At 36.0% G+C, this 19,941-nt stretch overlaps 1 protein-coding gene across 2 annotated transcripts in view; it reads right to left on the bottom strand.

Annotated features, from left to right (window-relative positions):
* Nucleotides 1-11,713, bottom strand: part of LOC150087769 (protein SCAI) — a 196,797-nt gene extending 185,084 nt beyond the window's left edge. For both annotated transcript variants that reach the window (XM_090370293.1, XM_090370294.1), the window contains exon 1: nucleotides 11,334-11,713. In XM_090370293.1, coding sequence (XP_090226419.1) covers nucleotides 11,334-11,431 — 98 coding nt within the window. In that variant the 5' untranslated portion in view covers nucleotides 11,432-11,713. The remainder of the gene's footprint in view (nucleotides 1-11,333) is intronic.
* Between the last annotated feature and the right edge of the window lie 8,228 nt (nucleotides 11,714-19,941).

The following is a 19,941-nucleotide window of genomic DNA, read 5'->3' as shown; positions in this document are numbered from 1 at the left end:
ACAGGAGGGAAAGAGTGGGAGAAAGAACTAAACCTTGGGGAACTTCAGCATTAGTAGAGTAGTTAGAAGACAATGCCATCTACCATCACCAGCACCAAGCAATCAAAGATTATAGTTGTCAAGTCTCCAAAATGTCAGGAGAACAACTGCTTGAGTTCGTCAAACGTTTCCATTAAATATGTCCAAAGATGAGTAACACAAGCCTATATATCACCAATGACATTTTTCAACAAGTTCTAGGGCTGTTCAAGATAAGAATGTAGCATATTGCAATTGGCTTCTATCCCAAGTCTCCAGGATTGCTTTCTGCAAACACTAAATCTCACTACAATCGTAAAACAATCAGTCCAAAACTTAATTTTGAACAAGTCAAGAGTAGAAAATTTGCTTCTTTTCCAAATGGTAGCATTCTGGCCTCCTATTGCCAAAGCTCTTGGCTGTAACTCTTGTTCATTGATTCTCCTACTCCTGTTACAACCAGTTGATTCTACTGTATCCTCAGCTAAAGACAAAGCCACTTACTAGCACCCTATTTTAATTCTAACTTTTGTATTGACAACCTTTGAAAGCTGCCTCCTATCACACCCAGCATAATCCACTAAATGCCTCCTGTGGTCTTCCAATAGGACATTAGAAGAATTCTGAACCCTGATGCCAAGAAAGCTCCAGGTTATATATATATAAAATGGGATTTCTCCATTTGTTCTGTGCTGATAAGCTTTTTTTTTTTTTTTTTTTGTTAAAAAACCCAAGAATGAAAGGTATTGGGATCTTAGAACCTATATTACTTAATACCCTGCATGGGTTGAAGGTGAGAAGACCAAAAAAAAACTTGTTCATGTTGTGTCACCTTCTTACACTTTCCTATTCCACTGATGTTTTTCCTTCTGCTTGAAATTTTGCTTATATCCAATCAGTTCCTAAAATGAGTGATAAATCCCTCCCTTTCAATTATTGTTCCACTTCTACTCTTTCCAAAGTAATGGAGAAATTCATCTACCACCAACCTTGAAACCATCCCCTCCCATCTGATCAATGATCACCGGCATACAGGATACTTCAAAATAAAAATAAAAAAATGTTAAAGTTATCATGAGAAAATTGCTACTAAAAAGCCATCAAAGCAAGGTCACATTGCAAGAAACAATTATTCATGTCTGGTACCATTAACTAAGCAAGCCAATACCCTAATATCAAGAATCTGAAATACTCCAGGCCAGACAGGTTCAAGGCAATAATTAAAGCTTGTGATGGGCCAACAAAATACTAATATCTGTTATTAAAGACCTAATGGTATCATAACCATATCTGTTTGCTACTGGCATTTTTTTCCCCATCTTATTACATAATGTTAATTTTAAACATTGATCACATTGAAAAGGCATTCATAGATTATTTGTAAATAAATGCCTAAATAGTTTTTTCTTTAATTTATTTTCTTATCAATAAATATTTATTTTACATAAATATGCATAAATATTTTACATCCATGTATAAAAAATTTGAAGCTATAAGGGCAATTATTTCAAATGTAATTGCTCGTTTTGGGAGAAATTTTGCAGTTATGCAATTTATTTGGCCACCACTATATACTCCCTCCCTCTTCAAAACCAGTCCAAACATAAGCCACAACCAATTAACATCCATTTACTATCCAACTTCAAAACTCACAGAAACAACTTTTCTTCTTTCTGTATTTGCTGAAATTATAATTTACAAAAATTCAAGTCTAAATGCTGACAAGATAGCCTTCAAACCATTCCGAGTCTGAGTATTATATGCATAATACTCTTAAAGATGTCTCAAAAATATTGGTACAAACGTTTAGGGGGAGGTAGGTAACATCTAAAGGAATGTGAATCGCATAGAAACTCATAACAGGAAACGTCACGGGAAAGTGGTAGCAGAGGCACAAGAAGCAGAAATGACACAAGACAGTAATTAGTGGCAAACATTTATTTGACATAATATTAACAATAGAGTACGAGATGGATGCATTTCATGATGTTGCAACAGATGCATGTGTGACACCGACGCAGCATGGATTGGCAGACACAGTCGAACACACCTGGAGTTTCTTTGACAGTAGCAGCAGTGCAGACGAGTCTCGCCACGAGATCCATTTCTGTCTCCACAGGCAATTCATATATGACAGATTTGAGGCCCTCCCCCACAGAAAGAAATCAAGGCTCGATAAATCAGGTGAGCATGGAAGCCAGGCAACAGGTCCACCATGGCCAATCCATCGACGCCCAAAATGCCTGTTCAAATGGTCACAAACACACCTTCCATAATGGGCAGGCTCCCCGTCATGTTGAAACCAAATGTTGCATCTCATATTTGCTGGAACATCGTCAAGTAACCCTGGTAGAACTTGTTCAAGAAAGATCCGATATTTAGCGGAGTTCATGTGGGATGGTAACAGGTATGGGCCGACTAAGCAGTCACCGACCATACCTGCCCACACATGAGCATTGTGCTGATTGAATAAACCTTCCCAAATGAAATAAGCCTCATCTGTGAACAAAACATAAGCTGGAAAATTCAAGTCTTGAACACTTTCTTAGAGAAACCACTGCACAAAAGCCACACGTGCAGGATGATCTTGGGGGAGCAGTAACTGAACCCTTTGGAGATGAAAGGGGTGCAAGGAATTGTTGTGCCAGACACGCTGTACACTGCAATGAGACACTCCCTAAGGCAGAGGCAACGCCATGTGTGCTGCTAGTAGGATTATTCTGGACAGCATTCAACACACTTTCTTCCATGCAGGAGTTCACGTCAAACGTAGTCTGCCCGCACTACTCCTGTTACCTCTAAATGACCCATAATCGCACAAATTTTGATGCACACGTGCAAACAAACAGTGGTCCGGTACATGTCTGTCTGAGAAGCGTTCTCCATAAATTCATTGAGCGGCTCGTCCATTGCCCTCTGCTAATCCATACACTAGGTGCATGTCTGCCAGCTCACAGTTCGTATATCGATGCATGCTCTTCATGCAGCGACTACTGCTTGAATGAGTAAACCAGAAATTTTCCCTCTTGCGAACTGATAAACACGCCGTGTACCGACTTACGGTGACGTTTCCAGTTATGGGTTCCTATGCGATTCACATTCCTTTAGATGTTACCTACCTCCCCTAAACATTTGTACCAATATTTTTGAGACACCCTGTATATATAATATGGTATAATACTACTTATATAATACCTACTGTGTTTTGGTTTTCCATTTAAAAAAAATGCAACCTATATCAATAGCTGCATTGAAATAGTAGCCTGCTTTTAATGCTAAATTGCTGCATAGGATCAATGCTACCCTGTGACGTGGGTTACATTACACATGTAATAAAAGCTACAGTTTAAAGTGGAAATTTTATTCTGCTGGTTTATTAAATTTGATACAGTCATTCACCAAAACAACACAAAGTTGTTAATTGAGGCTGCGTACTATCTGATAATGGAGGAGTCATAACAATGCCTCTGGGTTTTTAATAATCGATTCACCTCCTTTGTGATGCTATTCAATTAAAAATGATATTAATTATTTTAGATTCACTCATATAAAAATAGGAGTGTCTTTAAAGAGCATAAGCCAAACTGTCACTGGAAGGACAACAGTTACAACTCCCTAATAATAAAGACTGAGGACAGCAGTTACTACTCCCTAATAGTAAAGATTGAAAAGATAATGCAGAGCAGCATTATTTTCTCAAACCATTTCAATTTCAATACCTAAGTTGAAATGGTAACCCACTTCTTTACTAAATTATTATTATTGTAATTATCTTCCACATGGTAGGACCATGACAAACAGAACTCAGCATGTTGTCTCCCTCTCTTCCCCTCCCTTCAGCCTATGACATCCATCAGCCTCTATCAAATCATTCATCATTCCAACTCTCCTTCTTCTGCTTGACCATTATTTACCCTACATGCCAATCCAATTTTTCATTCTCTTCCTACATGCCAATCCAATTTTTCATTCTCTTCCTTATAGCTTTTATTATACTTCGATTTTCTCCTATCCTCCACAGTACTTCCTCATTTCTAACCTTATCCATTTCACCCTTTCAAGCCTTCATATCTGCTCTCAAAAACTGCAATTCTCCTAAATATCCTCCTTATTCACTGACTATATCTTAGCCCCATAAAGCATGACACTCCATTCAAAACATTTAACTTACCTTTAATTTCACATCCATTCTCCCTGTAAACATCTGATTCCTCTTCTCAAATGCTACCTTATCCATTGCAATTCTAGCTATAATTCCTGATTAATTATCTCATCACTTGTTAACAGGCGGCCTTATACACATATACCCTTTAATCATCGATTTCTATAGTGATTTCCACTATAGAAATTCCTAACTACCATTACATCCCTAACTACCATTACAACTTTAGTCTTATCAAAATTTATTCTGATCGAATATTCTTCCCAACTTTTCTTAAGAAAATCTTCTCCCAACAAAATCTGTAACCACTTTTCTGTATCAGATGTCACTACCATATCATCTGCAAATCTCATTATGTGTATAATTTTATCCCTTATCTTTATACTTCTCTTCCATCTCTTCTTTCATTTTCCCCATACTATAACCTCTACACATATACTGAACAATGCTGGGGGAGGGACAACACCTTGTCTCAACCACTACAAACTTCTATTTTTCTTGTTATCAATGCCTTTTGTCAAGACTTCATCTACCTTCTATCTCTCCGATCACTTCCCACAGTCTTCAGTACCTCCATCAACTTTTTACAATTACCCTATTAAATGCTTTTCCCAAAACAACAAAACAAATACAATCTTATTCATTTCTATATTTCTTTCCATCACAATTCTCATTATTCCTATCATATTCTCATTCCCTTTCCTTAATCCATATTGTTCCTCTCCTATCATTTTCTCCATTCTCTGCTTCAATCTACTGTTCATTACCCTCAACGACATCACCTTTGATGCATGTGATATCAAACTAATATTTCTGAAACCTTTGTAATTGATTGCGCTCTTTTCTTTCTCTGCTGGAATCATAGTAGTAATCATAAAATCCTCTGGACATTTTTTCTTCTCATATATCACACTGTACATTTTTATTAGTTCCCTTATCCTAGCATTTCCCATAACTTCAAGTATTTCCACTGCATCTCATTGATTCCAACTGCCTTTCCCTTAAAATGGGTCTAACCTGTTTCAATTATTATTGGACTCAATTCATCTTCAACTCAACCTTATCCTCTATTCCACCTCTCATATAAATTTTCTATATATTCAGCCCATCAATTCATTATAGCATCTTTATCTTGTAATAATTCTCCATTCTCAATTGCATTCTGTCTTAGTAAATTCTTAAATTTATTAATCACTTTAAATTTACCTTTTCAAATATTAAATCATATCTTCCTTTTTTCCTCTCCTCCATCTGTTCTTCTAAATCTATATTATACTCTATTATTTCTTTTTATTCTACTATCTTCATATTGTTCCATCTTCTTTCATTCATTCATTTCCCTTATCATTTCCAAAGCAACAAAGTTTTTTGGCTGAAATTTGCTTGCGGATGCACTCTCTAAACTGGGAAGAGAAGAAGAAACAAGTTTCTTCCCCTCAGTAATGGTTTAAAATAAGAAAACAAGTCCTCCCCCCCCCCAGTCCTGGTTTAAAACCACTGGTCAGTCACGAAGGGTGCAACCCATAATTGAATTTTTACCGTTTTTTTTTTTTAGCTATACTGTAGTTCCATTCTTATATCCTATTATTTCCTCAGTAATCTTATTTCAATCCAGTTCTTACTGGCATCTTCACTTTCAATCTTCCTTGCAACATTTTTCTTACTCATATTCATCATCTTTTTCATATCCCATTTGTTATCTTTCTCTGTCCTCTCAGTTCTTTTAAACTTTACTTTTATATCCAAAATCACCATATAGATCACTATCAGGTCCCAGATATACATGTGAAGTTCCTATAGCTTTCTCTTACCATTATATAATCCAGTTCAGTTGGTACTTCCCCCCCCAGGGCATTTTCCAAGTATAATACTTCCTTTTATGACTTTTGAACCATGTATTTGTCAGTTTTTTATTTCTCCCAAATTCAACCAGTTTCTCCTCTTTCTCTCATTCCTTCATAATTCCATAGTTTCCTACACAATTCCCATCCCCTTTTCCTACCAATGCATTCCAGACCCCTGTTGTAGTTATAGGGATTGGAATGCAATTTAAATATTTCTTCTATTCTCCCATTCATTCCATGTTTTTCCTCTTTATCATATTATGAAGTTGGCATATATATAGCTCTAGAATTTGCTTTTATGCTTGCTATCATTATTCTATCGGTCATATAGTAAACTCTTTAAAATCCAACACCCTTAGGAATTGAGGGTTTCCAGATTTTAAACAAGTTATACCTAGTGATTAAGCAGTTCTGGTGAAGCACTTTCAATGAATATTAAATACTAACCACTAAACTTATTTACATCTGTACACATTTAAAGATAGTACTAGTGGTTAAATTGAAAATAACACTTCAATTTGTTAAATGTTAAGAAAAGAAATGACAACAAACAGTCACAGCATGTTGTCAGCACTGTAATGTCAATTTTAAATGCATGACTAGTACAGTAACACAGAGAACATCAATGAATATGCTTCAAAGAAAAAAATACTTTCACGTTGGAGTATGAAAAAATTAATTCAATATTCTTCTTAAGGAATAATCATATTGATGTATGTGCAAATAATTGATTCAAGTAATTCTGAATTGTCGAGTTTCAGATTTTATAGTTTACTGTTTAAATGTTTTTTTTTTTTTCATTTGCTCTCTTCAGAGTTTACTGCATATTAAAATGATATTAGTAAATTCCTGCAGTAAGAGGCCTAAAAAAAAGGCCATGAAATAACATTTAATTTGTACACCTTTTGGTATCTCACAGTACAAGTGCCAAAAGAAAGTGAGCGTAAGAGTAGACAATCGAAAGGGAAAATATTTTGCTTCCAGGTTGTCCACTGCCTACCCTCCTACTGAAGAGGGAACAAAAATACCTGAAACAGTGCTGTCTGAGTGGCAGCACTAAACAGAATAAGTAACAATAGCCTTCTCTATTTGGAAAATGATACTTATTCAAAAGTGCAAGGCTAAATATCTTGTTGAGAAGAATTTCATAATATGAGATGTTACAATGATACTATATTGCAAACTTTGTTTGCTCTTTTCATGAATTTATTTTGTATTAAAATACTCAGTGCATTACTCAAAAACATATTCATAAATTAAAACATCCAACTTAAAAATCCATTAAAAATAAAAATTTAAACAAATGCAATTGTTATGATTTTTTTACTCCAGATATCTTTCTAATATGTGAGTTAAAAAATATATATATTTCATGCAGCTTCATGCATTTCTCTAATGCCACATAATTCAACTAGACAGCTGGACATGAGATGCTTTTAGGTTCTGTTCATTAGTTTAAAAATGGCTTTTATCTGCTTCCAATAGTTCTCCACAACATATAAGAAAAAAAAAAACTTATCATAGCAAATATAATGTATATTTATTTAGCAAATATATATACATAACAGAACAAAATCCAGCTAAATACATCAAGTTTACAAATGAAGAAAATGAAAACTAATTTAAATAAAATATTACTAAAGTCACTAAGATGAATATTTACAATCTTAAAATTTTTTGTATTCAGAAATAAATCTAAACTGAAATTTAATTATTAATTAATTACTCTAAGCGTGTTACTAAAGATTTTCCCCAGTTTGTGTTGTATTTGATACCAATTAATTTATGGAAATGGAAGATTTTAGTTAGAACATTCAAAGCAAAAATGTGTAACCAAACTATTCACTTTACACACCACAATAAATAATTTTAATAAGAGCATTACGTTACAAACCCTTTACTGAGTTTTTGTTCATATGCATGAGCCAGAACGATTACAAATTAGCCTTTTTCTAACTGCTAATCATGGTGTATGAAGTATCTCCAATCCAGTGTCCAGTGTTCTCAGTGTCTTATTCCTCCGCAACCCCCCCCCCATGTTCCATTAGTCCCTGCTGAATTTTATTGTTGAAAAGCCCTCTCCAACGTTCTGTTGTTTCTATTTAAATCCATTTGGCAAAATTTGTTAATGTAAAAGGCTTTTTATTTTTACAAAGTTCCTATCATGATATGCCTGAATGCATGTTGTTCTGCCAATTTCAATTCTTTAGTATTCCCTTTAGCTATGTGTTTGTTGTGTTCATCTATGCACTTTTTGAAATTTTCTTCTGGTCTCACCTATGTATACTTTTTTGCTGCATTATCATAAACTGTCCACCCATCGATGATAGGCAAACAGCTTTGAAACAGTGTCATCTGGGTGGTGGTAACAACTGAGAATAAATAACATTAGTCTTCTCTACCAGAGAAGAGTTACTTTTTTTTTTTTTTTTTTATGAGAACCCCAAACACGAGAGGTATTAGAACCTATAGTACTTAGTACCGTGCTTGGGTTGGAGGTTGAGAAGACGAAAGAAGATATTTGTTGATATTGGACTTGAACTTCTGTAGATTGTAGTTTTCAGGAAATACGTATGAAGGAAGGTTGTTCCAGAAAACGGCAGTTGAATGAATAAATGAGGAAGATGAAAAGTTGGTTCTGTGGGTTTAAAGTTGGACAGTAAATAGATGTTGGCTGGTGGCAGCACGTGTTCGGACTGTTTTGAATGAGAGAGCGGGAATTATAGAAGCCAATTCAGAAGAACAGTGCCCATGGAAGTATCTGTAGAAGAGGCATGCAGCAGAAACAGTGCGTCTATGAGAAAGCGAGTGGAGAGACTCTGTTAGAGATGAATCATTAATTAACTAACTGCCCTCTTCTGAATGGAATCAAGAAGCCTGAGAGAGGTTTTGGGGGCACCACCCCAGATGTGGGAACAATATTCCATGGCAGGGCGGATTTGCGATTTATACAGAGTGAGCAGCTGTTTGGAAGAAAAGTAACGCCGAGAGCGAAAGAGAAAACCAAGTTTTTTAGATGCAGAGGAAGCAATATTTGTAATGTGCTTGTGCCAAGAGAGATTAGAAGTCAGGGTAATCCCCAAAAGAGATATATCATTTTGCCTAGAAATCGGAGTGTCACTAAAGATAAGCATAGGGGCAGAAGAATCCTTTTTGCGAGATATAAGACAAGATTGAGTTTTAGAAGGGTTGAAATCAACTAAGTTGTCTTTGCCCCACTGGAGAATTACCTGAAGATCGGCATTTAAGGAATTGGCAGCAGATTTTCGAGAACTTGAAGCTGATTGAGCTGGACAAGGTTTCTCAAAATGGAAAGTTGAATGCAATGTGCTATCATCGGCAAAACTATGGATAGGATTTCCAGTCAATGGAAGAAGGTCATTGATATACAAGAGGAAAAGAGTGGGGGAAAGAACTGAACCTTGGGGGACACCGGCATTAGTGGAGAAGTTAGAAGACAGAGAGCCATCTACCATCACCCTCAGTGAGCGATCACAGAGAAAACTGGATAACCAATTACTAAAAACAGTTGGCAAACCATAAGATGGAAGCTTGTTTAGAAGACCTTTATGCCAAACACGATCAAAAGCCTTTGAGATGTCAAGAGCAACTACTTGTGTTTCACCGAACCTTTCCATTGAATTAGTCCATAAATGGGTAACATAAGCCAGAATATCACCAGTGGATCGACACTGACGGAATCCATACTGGCGATCGTTGATCAGATGGAAGGTTTCTAGGTAGTTTAAAAGTTGGCGGTTAATTGATTTCTCCATTACTTTAGAAAGAGTAGAAGTAATTGCAATGGGACGGTAATTGGATGAGAGGGATTTGTCACCCTTTTTAGGAACTGGCTGGATATGAACAAATTTCCAAGCAGAAGGAAAAACACCTTTGGAATAAGAAAGTGAAAAAAGGCGGCAAAGAATAGGAGTAAGTTCAGGAGCACAGGTTTTGAGAACAAGTGGAGAAATACCATCAGGACCTGGCTTATTCAAAGTCGTGCAACACCTGGTATCTCGTTGTGTAGGTAGCCACAATATGAGTTACAATTAAAAACGATGCCTTTCACACTACGTACGTAGTTTAATTTATGGGTAAAGTATGGTGTATCTACACCGATATTATAAGTTAATTTAAACTCATATCATATTATGCCTTGTGCATTTAATCTTGAAATATTTAATACTTTAATAAAGTAGAATAGTATTGTGACACCTTCCTGGAATGCAAATATACCGGGGGAAATTAACCAACCATTAGCTGATTTACTGTTTGCAACCAAAAACCAGAATTGCTCTTATTTTCACAAGGGAGTATGATAAACTATCGCATAACCTCACAAGCACTATAATTTTACACAGAGGCGAACAACAATAAATAAATATGAACAAAAACAATGGTGCATTCAAGACTAAAGACACTATTAAGGTAAAATCAACCAGGTAAAATCAATTTGCAAGTCACAGCAGCTAGCAATTTCCTTGCTAGCTGCTGTGACTTGCAAACCATAAATAATTTTCTGCAAGGCTTGTCAGACTATGTGACACCACTTGCAATGTCATGTGGTATCACATGGTTAACACATTTCCAATAGTTTACTTTTTCTACTAGATGAATATAAAATAACACAAAAAAAAAAAGAACTAGGGCCAAAATGTACAGAATTTTATAGCTGTATTTAAAAGTCAGAAATCTGTGTCTTCTCACATAATGGGATGGGGGGGAGGTTCCAAACGAAGCGCTAATACCTCGTGGGTTCTAAGATAACCTGCATGATATAAACCTTTCAATTTTTTTTTTTTTTCTTTTTAACAAACCCCTAATTAACTAACTATACGTGCATTTCATGCACGTATAGTTAGTTAGTTAACCCCTAATTAACTAACTATACGTGCTAACTATACATTTCACAGAAAAATGTCTGAGTCGTGGCCAATTAATAAAAATAAAATTACTAGACGTACCACACAAAGTTGATTCGTATCTGTTATTTGGAGAATTAGTTGAATATGCATGTATCTGCCCTTGGCCGATAATGATAATTTACTAAGGTTTTAAATTTATATATTTATCGACAAACGATTGAAAAAAAAAATGCTCTTTTCTAAGCATTAAAAGGCAATTCTACATCTTCAGCGCCCTTTACAACTATAAATTATTTTATTTAATTAAGCAAATACATAAGTACATGCCCATCTATTTGTCATTAGTCTTATGCTACTAATAAATACTACCCAGCCAGGAAAATAGTTTTAAGCACTGCAAAATTTCATTCAAAAAAACGGATAATATACTTTCATTCTTACCTAAGTCCATTAAAGAGCTGCTTCGATTTCTCCAGAAAGTGACAAAATTCATTCACAATCTTTCGCTCTTGCTCCTCTATTTCGCTCATGATTGCCATCCTTCGTGATGCATGTTGGGAAGTTGCCTTCAAATGTAGTGCAGCGCGTTTCGCTGATCGCGAAATTCTGTATGATAATATTTGTATTACTCAAAAATCCTCAATACAGATGTTATCACAAAATCATATAAACACCAATTCCATTACTTAATTAATTTTTCCACTACATTTAGAAATAAGCAGTACGACTTGTTTCCGTTTCTTGACAGACCAAAAACACCCACAGAACACTACGCTTGCCTACATCTGAGAAATCATATACGAAAAACGTACAACAGCTTCTCCACTGGACGTACCAATGATGTGCGTGAATTCAGCGCCTCACCGTGCTAGAAACAGCCATTTCCATGTAAACCAAAAGATCCACACCCATTTGTTAACCATTCCAAAAAAAAAATTAAATAATAAAAAGAAAATTAGAAGTGCTGTAGTAGTATAGCAGTCGAGGCGTGTGATGCAAGAAAGCAATCTTATGTAGCATCAGCCAAAAAAAAAAAAAAAAAAAACATTTCACACATCGAGTCCCTTTAAATGTTTCTCCACTTCTTCCTTGAACTTATTTAAGCCATCAACTTCCACAGCGATAAATGAAAGTTTGTTCCAGAAATCAACTACCAGTTGGCTAAAGGCAAATTTCCGCATATATATTTTACAACTGTCTTTCCTCAATTTCAATTTATGTCCCCTCAGGTTCGTAATCTTCAAAAGAGGAAGAATACAATCAGAATTGAGCCTGCTCGACCCATTCAGTCTTATTATTATTATTATTATTATTATTATTATTATTATTATTATTATTATTATTATTATTTCACCCTAATTGGGGGATTCCACTCCGTGATGGGTACTGCTACCAAGTACACTGGGTAGTTGTAATGTCTGTGTTACTGTTGGTAGAGGAAATCTCTGACTATCCTCTGATTGTGACTTTCTGGAGTTCCTTGTAGGTGTTCTCTGGAAGATCTATTGCTGCTAGGCTGCTATGTAAAGTCTTTGGCACCATACCAGTGGTTGACACGATTATCGGGATTGTCGATAATTCTTGCATATGCCACATCTCCTTGGCCTCATGTCTCAGGTTCGTGTACTTCCTAATTTTTTCCTCATGGATTTTCTGGACATTGCTAGTGTTGGACACCACTATGTCAATCAAGTAGGTAGCCTTTTCCATCTTGTCCACAAGGGTTATGTCCGGTTTGTTGTGCGGGTGGTCTTATCCGTTATTATGGCGCGTAGCCAGTACAGCTTGTGGGCTCGGGTCTCTAGTACTGCCAGGGGTTCTTACTTGTAGTATGGTACACTTGCTTTGGTCAACTGGTATTTCCTCGCTAGCTTCTGATGTATTATCCTGGCTACCTGGTCGTGTCTATGAGTGTACACAGTCTGGGTGATCACCTTGCACCCAGCGGTGATGTGTTGGATCGTTTATGAGTCAAGGTTGCATCGTCGGCATGTGTCATCTGACATTACGGGTTCATTTGAGATGTATTTTCTATAGTTTCTGGTGTGAATTACCTGATCTTGGATGGCCAGCATGAATCCTTCAGTCTCGGGGAAGAGCGTCCCGCTTGTGAGCCATGCGTTGAAAGCAATGTTATCGATGTGATATTGATGGAGGTCATTGTAGTGTCTTCTTTGCCCAACTTTCTAACTTGGTTTCTTGTGCCGTCTGGGCGGGAGGGAGTGCTGCCTTACTTAGGTTGAGTGGGGTATATCACTTATCTATCTTACTTATGGCCTGGTGGAGTGGTGCTGTGTTGTTCTCGAAGTAATCCTTCAGCTTAACTATCGCTGTTTTCTATTGCCCTATCAGGTCTATCAGGCCCCTTCTTCCCTCTTTCCGAGCTATTGTTAGTCTCTCCACTGCTGACTTCGGGTGGTGTTGGTGGCTCTTGCTCATCATTGTCCTTTTCTTTCACATCATATCTTCTAGCTCAGTGTTAGTCCAATCTCTGACCCAGAAGGTGTACGTTAGTACTGAAGCTGCATAGGTGTTTATGGCTTTAACTGTGTTCCCTCCGTTCAATTTTGCTTTCAGCAGGCTTCTGCGTCTCTGATGATATTTTTCGGTTAGGCACATCTTGATTTCCTTGTGCTCTAACTGTTAAGCCTGCATCATCCCTATGTATTTGTAGGTCTCTACTTCTGTCATAGCATCGATCACTTTACCAGTCAGCAGCTGGAAGGTTCGGCCAACTAATTTTACCTGGTGCAGTGTGTGGGTCTTGCATTTGCCTAGACCAAATTCCATCCTGATGTCCTTGCTGAATTTTTGGTGATCCGGAGTAGTCGCTTCTTAGATGCAACTGCAGCAACTACTGCAGTTGCATCTATGTAGAACTTGATGTCATCCATGTACATCAGGTGGGGGAGGGTGTACAGGTTCTTTCTTCCTTCTTTGAGGTTATATCCATACTTGCTGCCTTCCTGTCTTAGATTCATGTACCTCCTGAATTTTTTTCCCCGTGGGTTTTCTGCAGGTTGCCAGTGTTGGATATAGCTATGTCAATCAGATAGGTAGCATTTTCCTTCTTGTCCACAAGGGTTATGTCCGATCTATTGTGAGAGATTGTCCTATCCGTTATTAAGGCGCGGTCCCAGTACAGATTGTCGGTTGGGGTCTCTAGTACTTACTGATCATTCGAAGCCTGGGGTTCGTACTTGTAGTACGGCACACTTTCTTCGATCAACTGGTATTTCCTTGTTAGCTGCTGATGTACTATCCTGGCTGCCGTGTCGTGTCTATGAGTGTTCTCAGTCTGCGTGATCACCTTGCACCCCACGGTGATATGCTGGATCGTTTCTGAGGCTAGGTGGCATCGTCGACATGTGTCATCGAACACTCCGGGCTCCTCGGCGATGTATTTTCTATAGTTCCTGATGTTGATTACCTAGTCCACAATGAAACTTTCTTTTCACTTCAAAAACTGACAGTACTCCTTTAAAAAAGTTAGTCTCACCATCAGATAATCGAGGAGAGAAATCATCCTGGTCTTTAAATGAAAAAGCATTTAACAGTGTTCTAACAAAAAGATTGAGCGACGACACAGAGAGTTTTAGTGGAGAAAAGCATTTCAATAATGTGTGCAATAAAATTTTTACAGATAATCATGAAGAAAATCTTTCCATTAGTGATGAGCGTTCATCATCAGAAACAAGTAATGTGAATAATAATAGTGAAGCTGTAGATCAGAAGTTAATAGATGTAAATAGGAAAGAATCTAATGAAACAAACTCTGATGAGAACAGAAGTAGTCCAAATTATATACAACAGGATCCTAATGATGTACATAGTGCACTTATAAACCACCACAATGAAACTTTCAGTGATGTTCCTAAAGAAAATATAGCTACTAGTAATTTTGCTATAAATGGTAGCAACACATCAGATGTTTTGGAAGAGGCATCTCATCAAAACCTGGAAGGGAAAAATGAAACAGAACATAATAGTACAGAATTATTTCAGGGAGTGAAAAACAGAAGAAGTGAGAAGTCAAGAATACTGAGACCTGCATTAAAATTGCAGCTACCAAAAGCTCAGCACAAAATAAAAGATACTAGCAGAATTAGAAAACTGTCCAGCTGTAATGGAATTCGAGGGCCTTCTGACCAGTTGCAAAAGATTGTTATTCGAGATATGTAAGTTGTTTTATACTATATTATTTTATATTTATTATGATTAAAATATATTTATGTATGGTTGTATTTTAATCATAATAAAATATCACAATATTTTATTATGATTGAAATCGTATTAAATTTTATTTTTTTTTAAATTATGAACTTTTTTTCAGTCTAACAATTTAATACTTAAGCATTGATTTCCAAGCTGACTTATTATTATTACTACTATTATAGTCTTTTAAGGACTATGCTCATATACAGTGACACATGGTGTCACTTGCCAGCATTTGTGTATGGTTAACTCCATCAATAGTGTAGTGCAACTGAAGGGATGGCACTTCATCATTTCATGAAACATTATGCTTCTAAGCAAGTGTCACTTCTTTTAACTGCAGTTTTGTTAAGATAACTTAGGTTATGGAAAAGAAAGAAATGTGAGCAAAATTGAGAGCAACCCTTCTACTGCTACAAAGGTTTGCCTTGAATTTGGTCATGCAATGTTAACTTTAGTTTGCTTTCCATAAGGAGATTCCTAGTTGTGACGAATAGTGAAAGCCAACTGGGGTTAACATCATATGCCCAGTTTTGAAAATTTATGGTAAAGTGTTTTTCAGCAGTACAAGGGTTGCTTCCATTTCTTGCTGCGAATCTATGGTGGAGTTATGTGATCTAGCTGATATTAGCCATCATTAGTTTTAACTGATCATGATTCACAGCTGAACATCTCCCATTCCTTGTTGCAAACCCCAGGGGCTCACATATGGTGAGTATGGGCTTGGCACACCCAGGGTCCTGAGCTGGATAATTCTTCTCTTTCTTGGTGATTCCCTTCTCTCTCTCTCTCTCTCTCTCTCTCTCTCTCTCTCTCTCTCTCTCGCTCTCTCTCTCTCTCTCTCTCTCTCTCTCTCTCTCTCTCTCTCTCTCTCAGGGTAACTCGGGAATTTTTTTTTTTTGTCTGGTGCAGAATAAACCTCAGGCTTTCTTGTACCACATGGCTAATAATAATAATAGTCTTGGATGGCGAGCATGGATCCTTCAGTCTCCAGGATGAGCTTCCCACTCGTGAGCCATGCATTCGAAGCAATTTTATTTATGTGTTCTTCCTGGAGATCATTGTAGTGATCTCCAGGAGTGCCTTCTCTACCATGGAGTGCCTTCTCTGCCCATCTTTCTAGCTTCGTTTTTAACTCCTGGTTGGGGGAGGACTCCTCGCTTAGATTGAGTGTGGGGTATATCGCTTGTCTATCTTCCTTATGGAGTGCTGCTGCTGTGTGTTTCTGGAAGTAGTCCTTCAGGTTAACTATCGCTGTCTTCTGTTCCTCAATGAGGTCTGTCGGGCCCCTTTCTCCTTCCCAGGCAATTTTCAGTCTCTCAACGGCTGATTTCGAGTGGTGTTGGCGACTTTTGGTCATCATTGTCCTTGTCTTTCTAATGATATCCTCCACGTCGGTGTTAGTCCAATCTATGACCCCGAATGAGTATGTTAGCACTGGGACTGCATAGGTGTTTGTGGCTTTAACGGTGTTCCCTCCGTTCAGCTTTGCTTTCAACCAGCTCCTGAGACTCTATTTTTCAGTCAGGTAAGCCTTAATTTCCTTGTGCTGTAACTGCTGAGCCTGCATCATCCCCAAGTATTTATATGCCTCTCCCTATGCGATGGCTTCGATCTCTTTACCACTCTGCAGCTGGTAATTTCCGTTGACTAATTTTCCCTGACGCAACCCGTGGGTCTTGCATTTGTCTAGACCAAATTCCATCCTAATATCATTGCTGAATTCTTCGGAGATCTGGAGAAGTTGCTGAAGGTGCTTCTCGGTTCCCGCGGTGAGTTTGATGTCATTCATGTACACCAGATGCGTGAGGGGGTACAGGTTCTTCCGTCCATCTTTGAGGTTATATCCATACTTGCGACTGTGGAGCATGGTAGATAGCGGGTTAAGTGCTAGACAGAACCAAAATGGGCTCAGGTTATTATTATTATTATTATTATGATAAATAAAATTGTATTGTATTGTATTATTATTATTATTATTATTATTATTATTATTATTATTATTATTATTATTATTATTATTATTATTATTATTGTATTGTATTGTATTATTATTATTATTATTATTGACTACAGGTTATGGATTGACTAAAGCCTAAGTTGGGCAATGCATATAACAAATTTGTACAAGAAAATGAGATTCTATGTGTACTTTTTTACTACATTAAGAATAAATTAAATCTAAGAACAAAGGTAACCTTATATTATGCTTTAGTGGACTCACAACTCAATTATTTAGTAAATGTATGGGCAAGAGCAAATATAAAAATAACAGTAATAAGCAACTTAATTAACAGGATTTTGAAACTTTTAATGGGACAACCTCTTGGAATGACCTGAATAAGAGAAGGCAATTCTTGTTGAAATAAAAAATACTGTATCCAGTTCAAAAACTGAAGTTAAACTTATTCTTGAAAAATCTAAACACTATTTTTGAAGAATCGAATCTACAAAGGAATGTCTCACATAATTTAAGGAACCCAAAAGCAATAGTTCTGCCACACCCTAGGGTACTAAATTGATTTGGAAATAGGCACACAATGAATGATTTCAGGCTCAGGAGAAATTATTCTATCTCCAAATTAAAATTCCTAATAAGAAAATTTTTGATACACAATGATACAGTAGATTAGAATAGATATGCAGAAAATTACTACCTCTGTTTGCAATGTGGAACGTACTATGTGTAGTGACATCATTGTCATTTCTGTAAGATAACAAATTGTATTCAAAAACTGTTGTAAATGAAGAATTACAACTAGTCAAGAAATTTACTTTTCTTAACAAGTTCATTTATTGTAAACAAATCTCTTGATAAAATAAAATTGTATTGTATTATTATTATTATTATTATTTCCTATTGTATATATATATACAATAGGAAAGAACCTAACAAAAATGGCGAATGATTTACAACAGGATGCAATACATTTACAATCTTGGCTGCACGATAATAAATTAGCACTCAGCTTTGAAAAAACTAAATTTTTGGTAATAAGACCTCCTCATCAAACCTTGGACATTCAACCCTCTATCAAATTGCACAAACATGATTGCCTACATGATCAGAATTTCCAGAATTGCGAATGTCTAACTGTGGAAGAAGTCTCAAATCATTGTTACCTTGGGTTATGGATCGACTACAGTCTAAGTTGGATAATGCATATAACAAACTTGTACAAAAAAATGAGATTTTATGTGTACTTTTTCTACTACATTAAGAATAAGTTAAATCTTAGAACAAAAGTTACCTTATATTATGCATTAGTGGACTCCCAACTCAATTATTTAGTAAATATATGGGCACGAGCAAATAAAACAGAAATAAGGGCAATAGACAACTTAATGAATAGGATTCTGAAACTTTTAATGGGGACAAACTCTTGGAATGACCTGAATAAGAGAAGGCAATTTTTGTTGAAACATAAAATATTGTATCCAGTTCAAAAACTGAAGTTAAATCTATTCTTAAAAAATCTTAACACTATTTTTGAAGAGTCGAATCTGCAAAGAAATGTCTCACATAATTTAAGAAACCCAAAAGCAATTACTTTGCCTCACCCTAGGATACTAAATAGATTTGGAGATAGGCACACAATGAAAGTAATAAACAACTTGTTGGCTAGCATTGATTTCAGGCTCAGGAGAAGTTATCCCATCTCCAAATTAAAATTCCTAATAAGAAAATCCTTGATACTCAATGACACAGTAGATTAGAATTGATATGCAGATAAACTACCTCTGTTTACAGTGTGGAATATACTATGTGTAGTGACTTCATAGTCTTTTCTGTAAGATAACAAATTTGTACAAAACTTGTAAAGGAAGAATTACAACTTGTTGTCAAGAAATTTAGTTTTCTTAACAAGTTCATTTATTGTAAACGAATTCTCTTGATAAATAAAATGGTATTGTATTGTATTGTATTGTATTATTATTATTATTATTATTATTGCTCTTATATTATTTCTCCCTGATTGGGGGATTCCACTCCGTGACGTGTACTGATACCAACTACACAGAGTGGTTGTAATGCCTGTGCTTCTCGGTTCCCGCGGAGAGCTTGATGATGGGTGAGGGTTCTTCCTTCCATCTTTGAGGTTATATCCGTACTTGCTACTGTTGAGCATGGTAGATAGTCAGTTAAGTTCTAGACAGAAACACAATGGGCTCAGGTTATTATTATTATTATTATTATTATTATATCAATTATACAGGAGATTAGACCTGATATGCAGATTAATTACTTTCTCTGTTTGCAGTGTGGAATGTACTATGTGTAATGACTTCATTGTCTTTTCTGTTAGTTAACAATTCTGTATGCAAAAACTGTTGTAAATGATGAATTACAACTTGTTGTCAAGAAATTCACTTTTCTTAACAAGTTCTTTTATTGTAAACAAATCCCTTGATAAAATAAAATTGTATTGTATTGTATTATTATTATTATTATTATTATTATTGTTGCTCTTATATTATTTCTCCCTGACTGGGGGATTACACTCCGTGACAAGTACTGATACGAAGTACACAGAGTGCTGAAATGTCTAATATTACTATTGGTCAAGGAAATCTCTGATATTACTGTTGGTGAAGGAAATCTCTGACTATTATTATTATTTTTATTACTATTATTATTATTATTACATAATAATTATAATTTATAATTATAAGAATATAATAATTATATTATAATAATTGTAATAATAATTATAGTTATTATTACAATACAATAAATAAATTGTACTGTATTGTACTGTATTATTATTATTAGCCGTATGGTGCAAGGAAGCCTGAAGCTCATGCTGCACCAGACAAAAAAACTTCCCGAGTT

The sequence above is a fragment of the Mastigoproctus giganteus genome, chromosome 3, assembly GCF_048544385.1.
Source record: "Mastigoproctus giganteus isolate SK-2022 chromosome 3, ASM4854438v1, whole genome shotgun sequence".
Classification (NCBI taxonomy): domain Eukaryota; kingdom Metazoa; phylum Arthropoda; class Arachnida; order Uropygi; family Thelyphonidae; genus Mastigoproctus; species Mastigoproctus giganteus.
The sequence above is the reverse complement of the archived record's forward strand: the minus strand, read 5'-3'. Positions and strand labels throughout refer to the sequence as shown.